The sequence below is a fragment of the Perca fluviatilis genome, chromosome 13 (assembly GCF_010015445.1).
Source record: "Perca fluviatilis chromosome 13, GENO_Pfluv_1.0, whole genome shotgun sequence".
In the NCBI taxonomy this organism is placed as follows: domain Eukaryota; kingdom Metazoa; phylum Chordata; class Actinopteri; order Perciformes; family Percidae; genus Perca; species Perca fluviatilis.
In genome coordinates this window covers 28,487,591-28,509,837 of record NC_053124.1, presented here as the reverse complement: position 1 = coordinate 28,509,837, position 22,247 = coordinate 28,487,591, and the positions used below count along the sequence as shown (strand labels likewise).

Here is a 22,247-nt window from a genome sequence, read left to right as displayed (position 1 = left end):
TATATTACTATATTAGATTATAAAAAAGATAAGGGGGGAAACTCCAGGTACAAAATAATGAACTAACAGATATCAACATGAAACTTCCCCACTTAATTACTTACATTGAGACATATATTTTTTGTATTACAAGTTTTCTGAAATGTTATGTTTAAATATGCAAATGAGGCATTATCTAAAGCTAACGTTTGGTGAATTTAGGAGAAATTTGCAGGTGCAAATAGACAAAGTGTAGTACAATAAACACCTAAATGTGTATTTTGTATGTTTTATTTTTTCCAATAGTCTGAAAAAAGAAAGCAAAATAACCCAAAAAACTCAAAATTTGAAAAATTATGGTTTTGCCTGGGGTGTCTCCCCTTAAGACGACACTGTATGAATTAAGGTGACACATTTTCTTTGTTTTTCACTATTTATGTTATGTAAGCTACGTTGTAATAAACTAAACAAAAACAATGAAGTCCCGCATGTCTCCTCCTCCTCTCACACAGGCTGACATAACAACATTTTACTTTCTCTTTCTGGTTCAGTTTCACCGAGATACAAGTGACGTTGATGCTCAGTCTAAATTCCCATTGGCTCAGATGAACGTTGATGACTCAGTTCACCTCTAGTGCTCGAGCTGGAAGGACGGTGTCTGTTTCTCTGGATAAACAAACATAGAAGTTATTAATAAGTCTATCAGAGGTTCAGAAGAGACAGCTCACAATGAAGACCTGGTTTGTCCTGCTCCTCCTGGGACTCATGGTACAGGACGCGGCGGCAGGTCAGTTCAGATTTTTATTATTTATTAGTAGAATGTAAAAGAAAAAAAATGCTTCTTGTTTTTATAAACTGTATTATTACATATACTGTTTAAGGTTCTATCTTTGATGTTTAGTTCCAGCAGTCTTTAGTGAAGTTCTGAAAAGGAAGTGTGTCTTTTGAGCCATTATTTGATAATATCCGGAGCAGTAAGACCGAAGCAGTCTGATCGATCTTAATGTTAAAATGGCGGCATGACTCCGCAGAACAGCAGTCGGACACACACCATGGATGTATTAAGAGACACACACTCCGAGAAGTCAAATATCAAGTTAAAACAAAGAGTTTCTGCTCCAAAATTAGATTTACTGCACGTGCCAATTTCAGTCTTTAAATTGTTTTTAACTGTTTAATATAAAAAGTGTGTTGTCGTTAATTTAGTGTTATTATAATGATGTTTTTCTTACAAATGAGGCTACTTCTTTAATAGTTAACATATGCTGACGTCATTATATGTGATCTCCACATCTGGACAGGCTGCTGTGTAGGTTTAGATTTTTATTTGGAATCAACAAGTCAGCTGGTGTCGTTGTTCTTCCACTAATTTAAACTCCATTAGTGACATTGGAACAGGATACAGAACTCATTAATGATCTCAATCACTTCACACCAGATATATCAACTGGCATCTGCAGACATGTATAAAGTACTAGAGACCTATACTTAAGTAAAAGTACAAGTGCTCTATCAAAAAAGTGACTTGAATAGAAGTTTTTTAAAATCTACTACTCAAGTACTGAAAGTAAAAGTACAAGTATTGTGTTATTTAGTTATTCAAGAAAGCAGAGTTTGAATATCATATTGTTTATATTATTTCAATTGTTTAGCCTAAGGCTGTAGCCAAAGGAATTAACAAATATTAAATATATTATATTATATTAAAAATAACAAATAAAATGTACAATTATCACACTGTGCAAGTAAAATGAACATCCTCTCCAGTAACGATTAAAGCCCCAAAAACGTATCACCCACTAGCTAGTAACATGTGTGATGAACAGGAAAGTTAGCAAGCTAGCAACATACAGATAAACTAGAAGCTTCACATCACAGATTGTTAACATTCAGGACTCACTGCTGACTGAAACAACTCAGGACTAGCTTCATCTGCTGCAACAATGGCTAAATATAAAGAGTACAAACTTACATCGTCTCTGACTTCCGAACGGGAAACAGAAAGAAAGCGATCTTGGAGATTTCTTAGCGTACGTAACTAACGTAGCCGTAACGACACATACTGTAACCTCCACAGTCTCCGTAGCGTGAGGAATTCACAACAGTAACGAGTAACGATGCAGCACAAAAAAAAACTATCGGAGTGAAAGTATTAAACTCATCGAAAATATGTACTCAAGTAAAAGTGGAAGTAGGAGAAAAAAATAATACTCCAGTAGAGTTCAGATACAGCCTTTTAGTAGGTACTTAAGTAGAGTAGTGAAGTAGTTCTAGTTCGTTACTATACAGCTCTGGTCAGCTGGCACCAAATGAAAACAGCTTTCAGGATTGAAAAGGAGCGAGAAGGGGGGGGGGCGGCCTCTGGCTCACCCAGTAAGAGCATTTGCACCACGTTAGCTAAGTCTTACAGCGGCGCGGGTTCGAATCCGACCTGCTAGCCTTTGCTGCGTGTCATCCCCCATCTCTCTCCCCCTTTCCTGTCTATCCACTGTCACTACTTAATAATAATAATAAAAACAAACCTAATAAAAGGGAAAAGCACCAGAAAATAATCTAAAAAAGAAAAGGCGGAAGAAGAAGAAAATATATATTATATTACCCTCTCATAATAAATAAAAAAACTAATATTTAGAAAATAATTTGACAAAATGTGAGCACAGAAAAGCGATAGGGAAGGATAGAATAGATAGAACAGCTATTTGTACATTAGATTGTTACACTGATTGTTTTGCTTAGGCCTACTATAAAATAAAAATTGCAACTCGTAAAAAATTTAAATTTGAAGCAATTCATCAGATAATTCCACAGTTTGACTCCACAAACTGAAACATGAATATAGTTGACTGAGTTTGAAGATAAATCCTCCATCCATATTATTAGCTGATATCATCTTATAGCAGATATATATTGGTATCAGTGGATATGTTGGCTGATAACAGGAAACAGTAAACTAGGTCTGAGCTCATTTAGAAACCGAGTCATCATTACATAGTTTGTCCACCAGAGAGCACAAGTTGATCTTTAAACTGGGAAATGTTCTGATCAGTGTGGCTCTGGCTCAGACTCATTATTTATGTCATGTGTCCATATATATGTGTCCATATATATATATATTATCTGTTATATCAGATTTTAAAACCAAACTAAAAGTATTGATATCAGCCTCAAAGATCCAGCATCACCGAGCTCTACTGTTGTTTAAATATTTGATCTATTCATTTATTGATTCTGGGACAGATTTGTAATTGATGTTTAGGTGACTACTGGAGAATTGTAAAGTGCAGCTTCAGCCAGAAATGTGATCTGTGTGTTGATTCAGAGAACAGAGGACAGTGGAGGATTCTGAAACAGACCATCCCAAACTCCCAGACACCTGCAGAAAGTTGACTCTGTTGATCCTGAAAATAATGTTGAATAAAGTCTGAGAGTCAGGACTGAAAGAGAACAAACATCAGCTGATGGTGGAGGAAACGCTGGAGATGAATCCAGTCTAGAACTGATACTAATAGAAACTGAACACAATGACTACATGAGGAATAGAAAGATCTATCACTTTCTACAAAGAGAACTTTCTCAAATATCAAGTTGTGTCCGTTCACATTTTTATGAGATCGTCTTCAAATTCAGAAGATTTTTACTCATATGTGGTTATCAGAGATATTCAGAGTTAAATTTAAATATAATTCTAAAGTTAATATATAAACCTAAAGATTAAAATAAGAAACTGAGTCAGATATTTATTTCTTGTTGTTATTCCTACATCTAAAACTCCCAAACCCTCTGACAACAACAACATCCAAAATGTATAATCCATTCTTACTGGAATATGAAAAATGAAAGCAGGAAGAAAAGAGCAAAGAAACCCATTTCTTTCTTTTTTTTAATTACAAATGTTATTAGGAACACATTGGTGTACATAATACAGCACAACAAATATGCATCTTTTTCTGATTTTAAAGAAAAAATAAAATAAATAAATAATATATATACGTAGAAAAGAATGGAATTAAATACTTAAACATAATTGAAAATCCCGAGAAAATAAATGAGTGAAAGGAAAAAATTCTAAAAAAGAAAATAGAAAGAAAAAAGAACTTGGTTACACAAGTGGACACAATAATTAAAATAGTGAAAAAAAAAGAATAAATAAATAATAATAAAACAGTTAAAAAGCCCATTTCTGAAGCGTATAAAGAGAAGTGCTGCAAGTTTTATCTTCCAGAAACTCTGAGTTCAGATTTGGTTTACAAAACCTCAGAAGAAGGAACAGAAGTCGTCATCGGTCACAATTTATAGAATCAAATAGAGACCGTAAGAGACTTTATATCATCAAATAGAAAATGTTTTTAATGTGTTGAATATAGAAAATAACATCAGAGTCCCATGCTGCAGCGTTGTATGTGTGGGGGGGGGGGGGGGGGGGAGAGGAAAAGGTGAAGGGAAAAAAAAAAAAAAAAAAAAAAAAAAAAAAAAAAAAAAAAATGGGGGAGGAAAATTTTACAAACTGCTTTCTACCAATGAAAGGCAGGAACTCAACTCTCTGCAGGACCTAAATATGGGACTTAGTCCAAGTTAGACTTCAGAATGAAAAACATTTTCAAGACCAAATCATCAGAAATATTAAAGTGAAGAGTTTCTGAAGTAAATGTATTTGTGTATTTATTGACTTCACCACAGAGATTATTATGATGTATTTAATGTAATCTTCTTTTTGATTCTGCGTGCATGAAAATAAGATAGTCGAGTGATTTCTAGAAGTGTGTAGAGACGTAACGATGCAGCGTCAATCTGTTAAAGATCATAGAACTGGCTCAAGATTACAGCTGGTTGAGATTCTTCTCTAAAAAAGATTTTATTTTTATTTGAAGATTTATTCTAGTTATTTTGAGATGGGATTTGTTTTAAAAATCTAATTATTACATTGTTTATTTTTGTATTTCTTTTATTTTTGTTATTTGGGATAAAATACAATATCAGTTATATTTTTGATAAGAGGACACATCTGTTGTTTAGTAGTTTATATAAAGGAATATTTCCCAGTCATTTATCTGCAGCTCGTTCTGTTAACACATCGGGAGAAAATCGTATCCTGAACTTATAATGGTGAATTGGATCGTGAGTTTAGTGCATCGTTACATCCCTAGTTCTATAAAAACTGACATTATTACATTCATATTTTCTTACAGTGACTCACTCTATGAAGTATTTCTACACTTCGTCTTCTGGAGTCCCAAACTTCCCAGAGTATGTGGCTGTTGGATTGGTTGATGACTTTGAGATGGTTCACTATGACAGTAACACCAAGAGAGCAGAACCCAAACAGGACTGGATGAGCAGAGTCACAGAAGATGATCCTCATTACTGGGAGAGGGAGACTGGGCACTGGGTGCGTGAACAGCAGCTCTCCAACGCCGACATTGAATTTGCAAAGCAGCTCTTCAACCAAACTGGAGGTTTGTTTATGTTTCACTTTCTACTGATATTATGTAAACATAGACACACACACACACACACACACACACACACACACACACACACACACACACACACACACACACACACACACACACACACACACACACACACACACACAGATTAAACAGTTTGATGTATTTCCGTGACTGAAACACAGTCCGACTCAACATTAACATTACTGAGACTGAGTGGACTGGATGCTGCTATACTACACTGATCCAGTGTTTCTGTCCATCCCATAATAAGCAGCAGAGACCATTACCACTTTATCTCCACTAGATTAGATCAGAATAAGTGGAGTGGAGCGGCCACAGTGAGCTGGTCCAGAAGAACTCTCCTGCAGGACCCAGTTCATCCCAACAGTTTGATAACACACAGCTGATAGAGGAACATTACTGACTGGTTTCTTAAACTACGGAGCAGGGGTCTCATTTATAAACGTGGCTTATGCACAAAACGGGGCTGAAAATGTGCGTACGCCACTTCCCACCCAATGGTTGTGATTTATAAAAAAACTAAATTGACGGCAGAATGTGCGGTCCTTCACGCAAACTCTGACCCATGTAGTGTTAATTTTGTCATCTATTTTTAATTTAGTCTTAGTGTTGTGCCAAATGTCATTGTTAGTTTTAGTCATATTTAGTCATTCACATATCTTTTTTTGTTAGTCAAGTTTTAGTCAACTTAAAGTCTCGTCATTTTAGTTTTAGTCAAAAGAGAACTCAATATATCTTAGTCAAGTTATAGTCAAAACATTTTAGTCCTTTTTTAAATAAATTATTTCTGATAACCATTTCAGTCAAATAGTTATATAGAAATAAATTATATAAAGTTATATAAATATCGAGCCTCTTCCTTCTTTCACCAGTAAATTCCTGTTAAACGACAAAAACAACCACTGAATGGGAAAAGGGTATTTTACAATAACATTGAACAAGGCTGGTGAGGCGAATTTGAAGTGAACGCAACACGTGTTGTTTTTCAGACAACGGCAGCAGCAGACTGTCGTATGTCCCCCTGTTGGGATCCTCTACAGTGAAATACAGACAAACTTTACACCGTTCAGCTGTCAGCATTTTAACCGTGTTTACTCCAGCTGCTAGCTAACGGTAGGCTAACGTCACCTGCTGTCAGGTGTAGTGTTGACTAGCTAACGGTAGGCTAATGTTACCTGCTGCCAAGTATAGTATTAACTAGCGTCCCCTGCAACAATGTTTCGGTTGACTCTAACGTCCGTTAGTGAGCATCAGAGAGAAGCGCAGGCATTTAAGTGGCACCGAAATCCGCATTGCTACTCGGTCCGGTAGATAACGGTCGTTAAGGCACCGGTCGGTGCCGTATTAGCACTGGTTCTCGGTACACAACCCTAATAACAGCTGAATATTCTATCTCATGATGGAAAAGTCTTTAAGACTGTAGATGAAAATGAAGAGAGATTTTATCTTAGTTTTTATTTTATGCAAAACATAGTCAGCGTTTTTGGACATTGGCGCAGTCTCGTCATCGTCTCGTCTTAGTCATGGAAAAAAATATTGATCATGAACATTGTTTTAGCCTGTGGGGTTCTCCACAACATCGAGCAGGAAAACTGGGTGCCATAGTCCAGCACAGCCCCAACTGGGGGCTATACGAAGGAGACAGGATATTATTCATCGCTTTTAAAAAGGTAGCCTATAATGTTATATTTGGCAATGATATTCAATACAGGAAACATGATGATTGAGGTTTTCGTTTCTGTATCGTTAATGGCCACAAGTGAACGGTTTTTTTCTGCCATTGACCGACATTTCGGCTTGTTGTTACAGCCCCTCTGCTGTCAGGAGACAGGATCGGGGTGGTGGTCGAGGTGTCAAAAGTATTCACATTCATTACTCAAGTAGAAGTATAGATACTAGGGTTTGAAAAGACTTTTGTAGAAGTTGAAGTATCAACTCAAGCTTTTTACTTAAGTAAAAGTACTGGTTTCAAAACTACTTAAAGTATAAAAGTAAAAGTAATGTAAGGCAGAGATCTTCAACAGGGGGTCCTCAGAGTCATTGCAGGGGGGCCTCCAAATTATTGTAAATTTTTGAGTCTTTAAAAAAAAAAATTAAAATGCTTTAACATAATTCCAACATATTATTAGCAAATATAAATTCCCACTGATGATAGGCTTACTGGCCTATAGGTAAGGTAGTCACTAAGATATCAGCCCACATATAGCCAACAGTTAATCCTAGATTTACTGTGCCACATATGTAACATTAAAATATGATTTATAAAATAATGCCAACAATTAATATTTAATAGCTTATGAAAAAAGGGTATGTAAGAAGGCTTTAGGTTGCCCTAACAGTTATTGTAGGCCCAGTTTAATATGCAACTTAATTTCATACAATATGTAGTAGGGGGTCCCTGCTACATCTCACTTTAAAGGGGTGATAGAATGCAAAACTGATTTTACCCTGTCATAGTTGAATAACGACAGTAAATAGGACATACATAGAAGCTCAAAATCCCATTGACACCCCTTTACTATGAAAATCTCATATTTTGAAACTGCCGCTGAAAACGGGCGAATCTTAACAAAGCTGGAAGTTGACGTCAACCTCCCAAAAACCGGAACCTTTGTCAGCCCATGGGTGTATTAAGAGAACAGTCACGCCCCAACATTTACATAGGCTACACAACTGACCTGAGATCAGGTAGTCTTCCGAATCTAGGTCACGCAGATCTCTGCTGTTCCATTACAGAATTCACTTCTGAAACTTTTTTATGCGAGAAATCAACTATGTAAAGCTCAAATATGGGCCGCTTTATGAAAATGGATGGCTAATTGCAAATTTTGTCCGACTGTGTGTCGGAGTTCAGCAGCCGGTGCTGCCTGTGTTGCTGCCTCGCCGCCCGGCCTGCCTTCCTTCACAGACCCCGGTCTGCTGTGAGGTACTTGGAGCTCCGTCACGACTGGCAGCCCACTGCACTCCATACCCGCGCAAAGTCACCGTCTCTTGGGCTAATGGACAACCAAATGCCCCTGCCCTGACAGAGCTCCAGAGCCTGCAGCTCCCCTCTTCCTGCTAGCTAAATGCCCGGTGTATGTGAGTGAGAGCGCGGTCAGCGAGCTTGTTACGCCAGCAATCTCTTACCACAGGTTTCAGTTAATCTTTTAATGTGTGTAATTATAATGTGTTGAGTTATTTAAACAAACGATTGGGGAAATAAACGCCGCTTGTCCGCGAGTCTCATGATATAGTTCTGATAAATCTTATCATATAAGTCTGGTATATCAAAGCTGTCCCCGAGTACCGTAATGCCGGCTGTTTTGGAAGGTATTATTAATATAGGTAGTCTATAGATCAGGTTTCCCTACACTGCGAGAACAGGCCGAAATTATAATACAATTACAATTTGCAGCAATTCCTGAACGTCTGAGAAGTTTTTTGCTTTTCCCCTGCCAGTCATCATGATTTGGTGTAACGAAAGAACATCTGCCAGGTCATTAGCATACTGATCAGCATTCATGAGGTGCTTTGCATTGACTATTTATGGTTAAAAATGGGCGTGTACAGGGCGGGATAAGAGGCTGATTCACCTACACACACTTGTGGGTAAAATGTGATTTATAAAAGGAACATTGCTTGTAGATGTGCATACACACGGTTTTATAAATCTGAATTTCTTTTTTTACGTACACTTTTAGTAAGGATCTTACACACAGTTTTAGAAATGAGATCCCAGGCCTGTAAACGTGACACAGGCTGCTTCTGATGGGTCCTCATATGAGAGGAGGAGCAGGAGGTTTTAATGAAGCTGCTGACAGGAGCGCATGCTGAATGTCTCCTTCACATCTCAGCTTTAAAAGGTTCAACAGGCACCACTCCACTGTACTGACCTCAGTCTGGACATCCCATAATATATAGAAAAATAGAAGAACTACAGATTAGATGAACTTTACTTGACCACAGCGTGTCTGTGTCTAATAAACATAGGAAGTGATGAAACTATTAGTCAATAATCTGTTAGTTGATTACAGAAAATTAATTGACATAAATTTTGATAATTTTTTATTAAAAAGAAATGTTAGAATTTTGCTGCTTTTCTTTGTTTGAATTTGTTTGGTTAATTGATTAATAAAAATAATTGATAATGAAAATAATTATTAGTTTGCGTTATCAACTGTTAACGGATGAATGATTCTCTCTCTCTCTCTCTCTCTCTCTCTCTCTCTCTCAGGTGCCCACATTTTCCAGTACATGTACGGCTGTGACCAGGATTATGAGACTGATGAGGTCAATGGTTATATGCAGTTAGGTTATGATGGAGAAGACTTCATATCATTGGACCTGAAGACAGAGACCTGGATCGCTCCAAAACAACAGGCTCTTGCCACCAAACACAAGTGGGACAATGACAAAGCTCGGACAGCAGCGTTTAAACACTACCTGACCCAGCAGTGTCCTGAGTGGGTGAAGAAGTATCTGAACTATGGGAGGAGCTCTCTGCTGAGAACAGGTAGAATCACATGACCTGCTGGAGTTTAATGGACACAACAATGTTAATATTTCTCCTTGTGTTTCTAACCAACAGTAACATTACAATAAATATTAGGGCTGTCAAACGATACATTTTTTCTTAATCTCGATTAATCGCATGTTTTATCACATGATTAAAATTCTATTATTTTGCATTTCAGAACTGTTTTTAAGTACATATTAACAATGGAAAGCAATTCTTACCAGTGTATCTTGAGTGGGAATCAAATGAATGCAAGGAAAGTTACTTTATGTACTTGACTTTAAGATTTGTATTTGTTTATTATTTATTTACTGTAAACAAAAGAAAAATGTGTGAATCTGTCATTATTGCACAATTCAGAACATGCCAACCGTAGTACATCTTTAAGACCCAAGTCTTCTACGATGCTGACAGGTCTGCAGTTAGTTGCCACCCATTTTGCAAGAGCTGTAGTATTTTTTTGGATTTGGTTTCATCCACAGGTCGGCAACTAGCACTCTCCAAAATAGTGCTTTGCCTGAGCCCACTAGCATCAACGTGAGTCACGTTAACTGTACTATGCTTAGCACGTAGGTGGTAGCTCAAGCTTGACGTGCTTCGGTGATATTTTAATTCAGCTTTACACAATGTGCCTATGTGGCTTTCGACTTGTCTACAAGCCGTCCGGGAGTTTTGGAAAATAAAAAGCGCCATTCAGAATTGTGTTGCCGCTGTCTTTCTCCATCATGCCTGCAGCAGGAGGATGTGTTACGAGGAAGTATGACAGCTTGATGATAAGTAAAGGTGCGGCAAAGGGTCAAAATAGTAGCCTGTAAGGCACGATGCGAAGCAGAGTGAAGTGAAAATAAATTAATAAATGGCGGCATGTGATTAAAAAAAAATTACGTGTTATGCTCGGCCCTTAATCGCATCGCGATTAACGCGTTAATGCTGACAGCCCTAATAAATATTAAACAACAGGGACCAACTTTGACTCAGTTTACACACATTTTCTCTTTCTCTCATGTTCTCACTTCTCTTCATCTCTCTGCCTCCCTCTTCTCTTTGCATTTATCACCACTCTTTTCCTCACTTTTTTTCTCTTTCTTTCTGCTTTGTTTGTTTCTCAGTTTGTCTCTCTGTCTCTTTCTATCTTCCTCACACTCCCTGTCCTCCCTTTTTAATCTATCTCACCTCCATTTTTTACACTTCAGTGAGGTTTATTTGCATTTCATAAAAAAGTTATTTAAAATACATTACATCAAACATGAATGATAATATTAATCTCCAGTAAATAATAATAAAGACTTTGTCTCTCTCTCTGCAGGTCTTCCCTCAGTGTCTCTCCTCCAGAAGTCTCCCTCCTCTCCAGTCAGCTGCCACGCTACAGGTTTCTACCCTGACAGAGCCATGATGTTCTGGAGGAAAGATGGAGAGGAGCTTCATGAGGACGTGGACCTCGGAGAGATCCTCCCCAACCACGATGGATCCTTCCAGATGAGTGTTGACCTGGACCTTTCATCAGTCCCAGCTGAAGACTGGAGGAGGTACGACTGTGTGTTTCAGCTCTCTGGTGTGGAGGACGACATCATCACCAAACTGGACAAAGAAGACATCAGGACCAACAGAGGTGAGACTGGAATCAGACGTGATGGAGCTTGGTTTTTGTTACCTTTGCCAAGGTGGTTATCTTTGTGGTCTTTTATATGTGTTTGTTTGCAACAGATTTCTATAAATGTTGGTGGATAACTTAGGCCGTAATCCAAGAAAGAACTTATGAGAAACTGGTGTGTATAATGCCAACATTTAAATTTCAACCTTAATGTCCCCAAGAGGAAACTTGTCTCACAGCCTATTAAAGCAGAGAACACAGGCTTGAACATAAAACATAATAAATACGTAACACGTGCAATTATGTTAAAAGAACAGCTAAACAAAATCCCCACATAAACATATAAAACTATGTGCAGCAGTCACAAGTTGTGCCTGTATGGGAGACAGTGTTGAGATGACAGAAATGAGGGAGAGGGAGATACAACCGGATGCGATAAAGGTCTCGTTTGCACTCAAACTATTTGTCGCCAGTATGGCTGGCTGTGAGATTTAGATTCTGTGAAGTTATACTTTATTACGCAACCAGCCATAAGTCTTAAAGGAATACGCCATCGTTTGTTGAAATAGTGCTTATCACGGTCTACCCTGGCTGTAGATAGGTGGGCCAATGCATTTTTTGTCTCAGTGCAAGTAATTAGGTTTTTTTTGTCTTTTGTTGGCTCACTTTTACTCACAACATGCTAACCGGCAACATAGGATTCCATTCACTATGCTAAGCTAACTAGCGGCAGCGCTGCCGGTGTTGCACCGGACTAAAACAATGCATGCACAAAAAATGCGTTGGCCCACCTATCTACAGCTAGGGGACACCGTGATAAGCTCTATTTCAACAAACGCTGGCATATCCCTTTAAACACATTGTGCAACTGTATGCACATTTAGAGGACCGGTGCTGACATTTACTCCCGAGAGTTCCTGCAAAGTTACTTTTCACGTAGTTGGGCGCCCACGAAAATAGTAATAGCATTATATGCCAGGGGGCAAAGCGCCATTGGCAAAGGCCATTCTCAACCAAGCAATCAATGGAGCTGGAGGCTGTGACCCTGGCTCGCGACCCGCTGCCCGAGCGCTGCCGACGAGCTCTGCCCGGGCGACACTGCGTGGCACATATTTCCGGTAGATCTCCCGCTGGGTTACGAAAGGATAACGGGAAACACGAATCAAACGAGCCCATGTCTCTGGGGGCGCCAACAGATTGGGTTAAAAAAACAACAACGGAAAAACTCCGGTAGCAAAGTCTGTGTTTCCCCTCACACCAATTGCCAGAGTGATAGAGAAATGGCTCTGCCAATTGCTATTTGGCAAGTGGGCGGAGTCAAACGTTTAGCTCCACCCACATTGAGCCACTCCTCGACTGCGTACTGCAGTCAGGGCTTACTCATTAAGTTAGCTCATGCACCAGAGAACAATGAAAAGGAGTGAAGAGCAAATGGCACCACTGTGTGGCTAATTGAAAAAGTACCTTTACATTTTTGCTTTTACATCCTAAACTCTGAAGTGTAGAAGCAAACTCTTCAGCACGACTTGATAAGTTGCAACAATGTGAATGAACCCAAAGTGTGAATGTTGTGTGTTGGTTCCAGTTCATCCCCCAGAGTTCCCTGCTGGTGCTGCTGTTGGAGTTGCTGTAGGACTGCTGCTGCTGCTGGCACTCTGCATCTCTGGACTCTTCATCTGGAGAAGGAACAATAATGGTGAGGAACAAACATGTTTTTACTCCACTAATGACTTTAATATGAATACCGCTGATAGACTCAGTTCTGCATATTATTTGTGGTACTTTTGGGAAATCAATCCATTTAAAGGCGATAGTGAATTTATAATTTTTCTTCTTTTATAAATTCTGAAATGTAAATGTAATGTAAAAAGTCTAACATTGTTTTCTCTCATCTGTATTTCAGGCTTCCGGCCTGCTAACAGTAAGAATTCTACCTTAAAGTGCCCATATTATGAAAAAATCACTTTTTCTGGGATTTGGGGTGTTCTTTTGTGTCTCTGGTGCTTCCACAAACATACAAACTTTGAAAAAAATCCATCCATGCTGTTTTGGGTGAGATACAGTTTCTGAATGTGTCCTGCCTTCAGTCTCCTAGTGAGCTGTTCAAAATCGGCTCGGACTGTGACGTCACAGTCCGAAATGAGCTGGCTAACCACAACCGTTAGCTCGTTAGCATGCTAACCGTTAGCATTAGCATGCTAACGCTAATGCCTAACGCTAGCATGCTACGTCGTTTTCACAGTCCGAAATGAGCTGGCTAACCACAACCGTTAGCTCGTTAGCATGCTAACCGTTAGCATTAGCATGCTAACGCTAATGCTAACGCTAGCATGCTACGTCGTTTTCAATAGCAAAGCACTGCTACAACACACACAAGTTCACCATAATCTACAAAAGAACTACTTACATGTGTGCCCTCATTTAGAAGTCTCCCAGCTAATCCTGCCTTGTAACTGACCAAAGTTGGAGAAACAGGCTTTCTTTTACTCTCTCTAGAGTTAGCTAGCTGACATGATCTACATCTGAACTACTGAGCATGTGCGAGTGCAGTTAAAGATAGTACAGAAGAAGAAGAAGAAGAAAAGAGGTCTCACTCTGTAGCTAAAACACAGACCAGGTGAAAAGAGGATCTGCAGCAGTGAGAGAGAGCTGTGCAGTACAACAAAAATATGGTGTTTTTTGAAAATTAAACCATGTAAACCTATTCTGGTACAACCTTAAAATACAGTTATGAACCTGAAAATGAGCATAATATGGGCGCTTTAAAATACTTCAAATTGATTTTGTTTTGCCCCCTTGTGGACAAGCAACTAATATCCTGTTCACCATACAGTCCTTCCAGAATTTTTTTTTGTGATTGTTGCGGGCACAAATCCTTGATTATGTGGCACGTTTTCTTTAAAAATGCGATGGAATATGCGGGATATTTATGCAATTTTATGCGATGAAATTGCGCGAACTTGCAAAAATTGCGGTTTGATGAAAAAGAGAAAAAAAAAGAGAAAAAAAGTGATTTCCCCCAACACCCTGCTTTTGGATGATGTTCACATTGCTTAATTACGTCACTTCATAACGTCACTTCATAACGTTCCCATGGCAACAGAGGAAAACGACTGCTCTTGTGGAAAGTAAACGCAACATTTTTCAACTTTCTGCTAAAATGTATTATGTGACTTTTTTGCAATGAAAATGCGTGGATTATGAAATCATGCAAGCCCCGCATATTTTGCACGGAAATCGGCAATTTATGCGGCGAAAGTGCGGCATATTTGAAAAAATGCGCCCCCCCGCATAAATATGCGGACTTTGGCTGAATATGCATTGAATTATGCGATTGCATAATCACGTTTTTCTGGAGGGACTGACCATACAAACTAATGTTCTCCAAAATGTGGACATCAATATGAGAAAAATATTACTTTTACTATTTATTTACTACTTGTCTTGACAGGGTGACAGTGACGATCAGAAGAGGATGCTGAACTCCACTGAGTGAGGAGTCCACATTTTCCTAGACAGGATTGTCTCTAAGAAAAACCCGTCTAGAGATTACTGACTGATGCAGGACTGACAGAGCCGGGACGGTGGCTGCCTTTTAAGACTGTAAGACATGAAGTTGGAAGAACCACTAGACGCACAAGTCCCAGTGTTCCAATACTACCGTACTATTTAGTATGTCAGGAAAAAGATTTAGTACATCACAATGCATAGAATGTCAAATGCAGTTTGCCAAAAAATACCAGGATGTGCTACTGCATCTGGTCAGATGTTGCAGTAGGCAAGCCAGCATCTTCTAATAAAAAAAAAACAAAAAAAAAATAATCAAACATCATCCACAATACTTACTATTATCAATTTAACAACTTAGTGTGTTTAAAAATACAATATATACCAACTTTTTTACACAATTTTACCCTACCTATCAATAACTAGTGCTACTTACACAATCTCTATTTAATGCAGAATGCTGTGTTGTAGTGGTACCTACACTAACACTTTAGTATTATCAAAAATCTACCTATGCTATACACATTCGTATAACTTGTTCAAACCAGTGTGTTGAAAACAAACTGATGCTTGGGAAGACATGTACAACCCCACTGAACCAACAACTAAATCACTAGCTAACCTACTTTAACTTCGAACTAAGACCAATACAACAACAGCTTAAAAACACACATAGTTTACACTTACATTCTCAAGCCACACCTCTCAACATTATCCTCCGACAGCAGTCGCTTTCTTTTTTCTCACTTTTTTTCTGTGGCGACCCCGCCGGTGTAGGCGTCGCCACTTATTCTCCGACATTACGAACTCTTGTACAAAACTAAAGTAACGCCAATTTTACAATGTAAGGAGTAGAAAGTACCGATATTCGTGTTAAAATGTAAGGAGTAAAAGTAAAAAGTCGCCACAAAAAAAAATAGTAAAGTAAAGTAGAAATATCCGAAAAATCTACTTAAGTACAGTAACGAAGTATTTGTACTTCGTTACTTCCCATCTCTGCTTTTCTGGTTATTCTGACCCACAATCCTTCAGAGGTTTGAATGTGAAAAGATGTTGCATTGAAATCTGAACCATATTGTGTGAGTGAGGGGATGGATGTATGGATTGTATGAGGTTTAAAGTTCATATAGTTGTTTCATACCATTAAAGTATTTTTCCTGAATTCCTCTTTGGTAAATGTATTTTGTTATTAATTGAATGTTGAATACATATAATCAGAGTTTATCATGATAAACTCAGGTATTGATCAGCAGCAAGCAGAAAGAGTTCAAGCTTTAAAGTCACAAACCATAACATTTTGCCTGGATATAAGATGTGTTAGTACAGTAAGCATAAACTCTATAACTTTTTGTGAAGTGCTTCATCAACAATAAGTGAGGATGGAAGGAGAGTAGAAACAGCGCCAAAGCAAGAGCAAAATGAAAACCAGCATCAGGTGTTCAAACATCAACAGAGGTGTTCCATTTCTCTTGTTGGAGCAGTTTTCAGCGTCCACAGCTCCAGATCAGTTCAGGAGCATTCAGCCTGTCACACACAGATCACCTGATCTCATCTTTGGCTTTAAGAAGCTCTCAGGGCCACCTCAGCACATTTACTCACTACAACATCAGTGAAAGCACTCTTGGAGTTGTTGTTTGTTGTCGATATTTTTGATCAGGACTGTTTTCAATCAGCCACACAGAACACAAGAAGAAGAAGACACTACTGCACCCCCACAAACTGCAGAGTATCTGATCTGTAGCTGACAGTGACCTCTGACCTCCCACAAGATTTAATACATGTCTGCACATTACATTACATTATATTATATTATATTATATTATATTATATTACATTACATTACATTCCATTCCTGTCCTGAATTCCCACTATTCCCACTAGGTGGCGGTATCGGCCTACAGCTGGTACGGATATACATATTCATCCTGCTAATAATTCTTACAATTATATTACATTATATTACATTACATTATATTATCCTACAGATCATTCTAGAAGATCTGACCAGCAGAAGGTAGAATACTCCTTTCATCTGTGAACACAGCTGAGAAACCACAATAAAGCCCCGCATGTCTCCCCATCCTCTCACACAGGCTGAAATTATTTTTAATATTAATATTATATTAGTATATTAGATTATAAACAAGATAAGGGGAGACACCCCAGGTGAATAGGACAAAATAATGAACTAACAGATGTCAACATGAAACTTCCCCACTTAATTACTTACATTGAGACATATATTTTTGTATTTTTTTTTTGTATGTACAAGTTTTCTGAAATGTTATGTTTAAATATGCAAATGAGGCATTATCTAATGCTAACTTTTGGTGACTTTAGGAGAAATTTGCAGGTGCAAATAGACAAAGTGTAGTAAAATAAACACCTAAATGTGTATTTTGTATGTTTTTTTTCCCCAATAGTCTGAAAGAAGACATCCTATGGAAGCAAAATAACCCCAAAACTCAAAAATTGAAAAATTATGGTTTTGTCTGGGGTGTCTCCCCTTAAGACGACACTATGAATTAAGGTGACACATTTTCTTTGTTTTCACTATTTATGTTATGTAAGCTACGTTGTGTATCTATGTGGATCGTAATAAACTAGGGCTGTCAAACGATAATTTTTTTTTAATCACAATTAATCGCTGAATTTCTATAGTTAATCGTGATTAATCACATGTTTTATCACATGATTACTAATTATTTTGCATTTCAGAACTGTTTTTAACTATATATTAACAATGGAAAGCATTTCTTACTAGTGTATCTTGATTGGGAATCAAATGAATGCAAAGAAAGTGACTTTATGAACTTGACTTTAAGATTTGTATTTGTTTATTATTTATTTACTGCAAACAAAAGCAGAAAAAAAGGGTACTAAACAACAGTCAGCGACTTGTTTATTGTTAAGGCATGGTCAAAATTAAAGATTTTTATAATAATGTAATAACTATAACAATGACTTATTTCACCATTAAATTGCTGTTGAACGACAAAAACAACCACCAGATGGGAAAAGGGTATTTCACAATTACTGTGAATGCACCACGAGGCTACCTGTTTTAAGTGAACGCACCGTCCGTGTTGTTTAATTCCAAGGGGGTAAGCTTCCCTTCAGAACTCGAACCTCCTATGGTGCCATTTTGATGCTACAAAGCGATCACCTCCTGTTAGCATTCCATTGACTGCCATTCATTTTGACGTCACCTTGACAGTGAATAACTTTACATCTGAAGCGTTTAAAGACTCTTTTTGCCCAATTGTTTATTTCTAAAGAAACACGACAATGTATAAAAGGCTCCATTACCTTGTACCTCACGTTATGGCTCCGTAGCAGACATTTTTGTAAAAATAGGCTAACGATTGTGTCATAACCAAGCGACTTACTGTCAGGAGAAGCTCGCAGGCAGTTTCGACTTACGTTAGCTGTTTAGGTTTAATTATTACTATTGTTATCTCCTTACATATACCTGCGCTTTCCGTCTCTGCAAGATTCGTAATGATTGAGATTTCTCTTGGCACAGCTACCAGAAGACTTACAACTTTCAGACACGTTGCTCACGTCACATTTACATCGTCTCTCTCAGTTGGAGGCTGCACAGTAACGCTCAGCGCTCACTGGAAAAGTGCTTCTAATATCCTTCACTGGTCTCCGTCCAGAGCAACGGGATCTGTTGGTCCATTTTATATATGTCGATGTTTAATTCCGACAACGGCAGCTGCTGCGCTGCAGAGCAGACTGTGTTGCGTCCTGGTGTTGGAATCCTCTACAGTGAAATACAGTCACACTTTATACCACTGTTTAACGTTAGCTGTCAGCATTTTTAACAGTGTTTAATCAAGCTGCTAGCTAAAGGTAGGCTAACGTTACCTGCTGGGATCAGGTGTAGCAAAAAGTACTTAGGCACCAAAATTTCCGTTCTTATTCGGTCTGTATTTTACCGTTTAGGTCGGCACGTTCGGTACCCAACCCTACTTACCAGAGTCAATATAGTGTGCAGTAACTTCTAAATAATTTTGATTACTCACTGACGTCCAGTAAACACGGGTTGATGATGAGACAGCGTTGGCACTTTGCACTTTGGTTTCAATAACACGTCGGGGAGCACTCTCCAAAATAGTGCTTTGCCTGAGCCCAATTAGCATCAACCTGAGTCACGCTTAACTGTACTATGCTTAGCTTCGTAGGTGGTAGCTCCGCTTGACGCGGTTTCGGTGATATTTTAATTCGGCTTTACACAATGTGCCTATATGGCTTTCGACTTGTCTACAAGCCATCCGGGAGTTTTGGAAAATAAAAAGCACCATTCAGAATTGTGTTGTTGCTGTCTTCCTCCAAAAAGGAAAGGTGCAGCAAAGGGTCAAAATAGTAGCCTGTTAGGCACGATGCGAAGCCGAGTGAAGTGAAAATAAATTAATAAATGGCGGCATGCGATTAAAAAAAATGTACGCATCATGCTCTGCCCTTATGGTATTAATGCTGACAGCCCTAAAATAAACTAAACACAATAAATGAAGCCTTTCTCCCTATCCTACACAAGCATCATTTTACTTTCTCTTTCGTTCATAACCTCAGTGGGTCACAAGTGACGTTGATGCTCAGTCTAAATTCCCATTGGCCAGATGAAGGTTGATGACTACCTGCACACAATTCGAGGAAATTAGAGAGTGGATAAATTAGCAAAGGAGGCGGTCAAAAAAAGGAAATGTAGAACTGAATATTGAACTGTCAAAATCAGAGGGGAAAAGCATTGCGTGGAGGGACATTTCCAAACAGTGGCAACACTATTGTGATGGTGGAAATAAAGGGAGACACTTGGATGCAATACAAAATAAAGTAGGAGGGTAACCGAAAAGAGCAAGTAATTATCAATAAATTGAGAATTGGTCACAGTAGAATGAACAATATACTTTTTTATAATAGGAAAACACCCAACTGGACACTGCAGTCTCTGTGAGATAAAAAGGAGACAGTGGAGCATGTCCTGATGTCGTGCAGGAAACACAATCGAGAAAGAGGGGTCATGTTCGTAGGATTACATAAGTTAGGGCCAGTGGAAATCAGGTTCAAAGATGCCCTTGAAAGTGGGGTTTCCGTAAATGGACGGAAACATATATATTTACATTTTCGAAAAGCACTGGACTACTTAGAAAATTATAGTAGGACATTAAATAAATAGATAACGAGTGATTACCAGTAGGAGGCAGTAATGCAACGCATAGGATGCCCACTGCCGTAAAACACTGAAGAAGAAGAGAAGAGAAGAGAAGAGAAGAGAAGAGAAGAGAAGAGAAGAGAAGAGAAGAGAAGAGAAGAATGCTCCTTCTGGCTTTATCCTCAGTTGACCCTGGTGCTCGAGCTGGAAGGACGATGTCTTTTCTCTGCATAAACAAATATAGAAGTTATTAATAAGTCTATCAAAGGTTCAGAAGCGACAGCTCACAATGAAGACTTGGCTTGTTCTGCTCCTCCTGGGACTCATGGTACAAGACACGGCGGCAGGTGATTAAGATTTTTTATTATTAGGGCCCGAGCACAGACAATTTACATATTTTAAGGGTTTCGGGAATAGGCGCACAAAAATAGCTCGCTAGCGCCCCTTACAAAGTAAAAACAAATTGAGCCCCTGCAGTGCGTTTAACGTAGACTAACGAAACTTGGTACACATATGTAGCATTTCAAGACGTACAAAAAAGCTCATTGGAGCCATACGCTATGCCCAACAGGAAGTCCGCCATTTTGAATTGAACATTCAAAATCAGTGCGATTTTGGCCATTTCCACATGTCGTACTTTAACAAACTCCTCCTAGAGATTTCATCCGATCAACTTCAAATTTGGTCTGTGCCATCTTAAGAAGTTAAAGATGAAAAGTTATTAAAAGAAAAACTTTTTGTCATAGGGCATGGCCGTGGCTGGGCGGCCATTTTGTGTGTTTCTCCATCAAAACAGGAAGTGGGTGTAACTTGAGTGTACATTGTCCAACTGGCTCGAAACTTTTCAGGATTCATAAGAGTCCAACTCTGAGGAAGATTACTGGACAAAATTGACTCAAAGTCATAACGCCCCCTAGTGGCAACAGGAAGTAGGCCTAAAAGTCAAGGTGCTATACTTTAACCAACTCCTCCTAGAGATTTCATCCGATGGACTTCAAACTTGGTCTGTATCATCTCAACACCTTAAAGATGAAAGGTTATTAAAAGAAAAACTTTTCGTCAGACGGTGTGGGCGGGCGTGGCAGCCATTTTGAGTGTTTAGCGATGAACAAAGAAGTTGTTGTAACTTGAGTGTACGTTGTCGTATCTGCCCGAAATTTCTCATGAATCACAAGGGTCCAGGCCTGAGGACATCTACAGGCCAAAATTGACTTTTGGTCATAGCGCCCCCCGCTGGCAACAGGAAATGCGCCTTATATGACAAACATCATCCGATTTACATGAAACTTATAATGTGTGGTCTACATGTGATACTGAGCCGGCCTTTATAGTATAACCACGCCCACTCACACAGACCACGCCCCCTTTTATAACTGGTGACCCGTTTAAGATAGAGTCTTATGTGAGGTATCAATGAACTCAGCAGAGACTCTTTTTTTATTGGTAAAGGTTTGCCCTGACCCCCCATTCACAACTAATTAACTGTATGACGTAGAGTCTTGTGTGAGGTATCATTGAACTCGGCAGGGAGTTCCCTTTTCTTTGGTGATAATTTGCAGTGTCTGAGTGCCGTGCAAATGTACGGTCGCAAGGAGCGGCATCCGCCAGTAACCCCGACGAGCGCAGAGGTTACTGGCCCGTCCATTGCTGCTTGCAGCTTTAATTTCTTGTTGGTATTCCTACATCTAAAATTCCCAATCCCTATGACAACAACAACATCCAAAATGTATAATCCATTCTTACTTGAATATGAAAAATGAAAGCAGCAAGAAAAGAGTCGTCATTGGTCACAATTTATAGAATAAAATAGAGACCATAAGAGACTTTATATCATCAAATAGAAAATGTTTTTAATGTGTTGAATATAGAAAATAACATCAGAATCCCATGCAGCGTTTCTATTGTGGTCCAAGGTTTGTGATTTCAGATGATGAGGAGTGTAAACTACTAAAGATGCTTCCTGATGAAGAAATGACTCCACTAACTGGAAACTAAACTAGTTTCACTTCACACTGACATGTTTTTACAAACTGCTTTCTACCA

At 38.6% G+C, this 22,247-nt stretch overlaps 1 protein-coding gene and 1 pseudogene across 2 annotated transcripts; both read left to right on the top strand.

Moving 5' to 3' along the window:
* Positions 1-22,247, top strand: part of LOC120571307 — a 212,999-nt pseudogene that overhangs the window by 12,060 nt on the left and 178,692 nt on the right.
* On the top strand, positions 687-15,323 carry LOC120571313 (BOLA class I histocompatibility antigen, alpha chain BL3-7-like). 2 transcript variants are annotated; one of them, XM_039820194.1, is made up of 7 exons: positions 687-766; positions 5,166-5,432; positions 9,667-9,945; positions 11,255-11,557; positions 13,125-13,235; positions 13,443-13,460; positions 14,991-15,323. In XM_039820194.1, the coding sequence occupies exons 1-7, from the start codon at positions 709-711 to the stop codon at positions 14,993-14,995; spliced, it is 1,041 nt and encodes a 346-aa protein (XP_039676128.1). In that variant the 5' UTR covers positions 687-708; the 3' UTR covers positions 14,996-15,323. The 2 variants fall into 2 exon arrangements, with proteins under 2 accessions (XP_039676128.1, XP_039676129.1); XM_039820195.1 differs by lacking the exon at positions 13,443-13,460.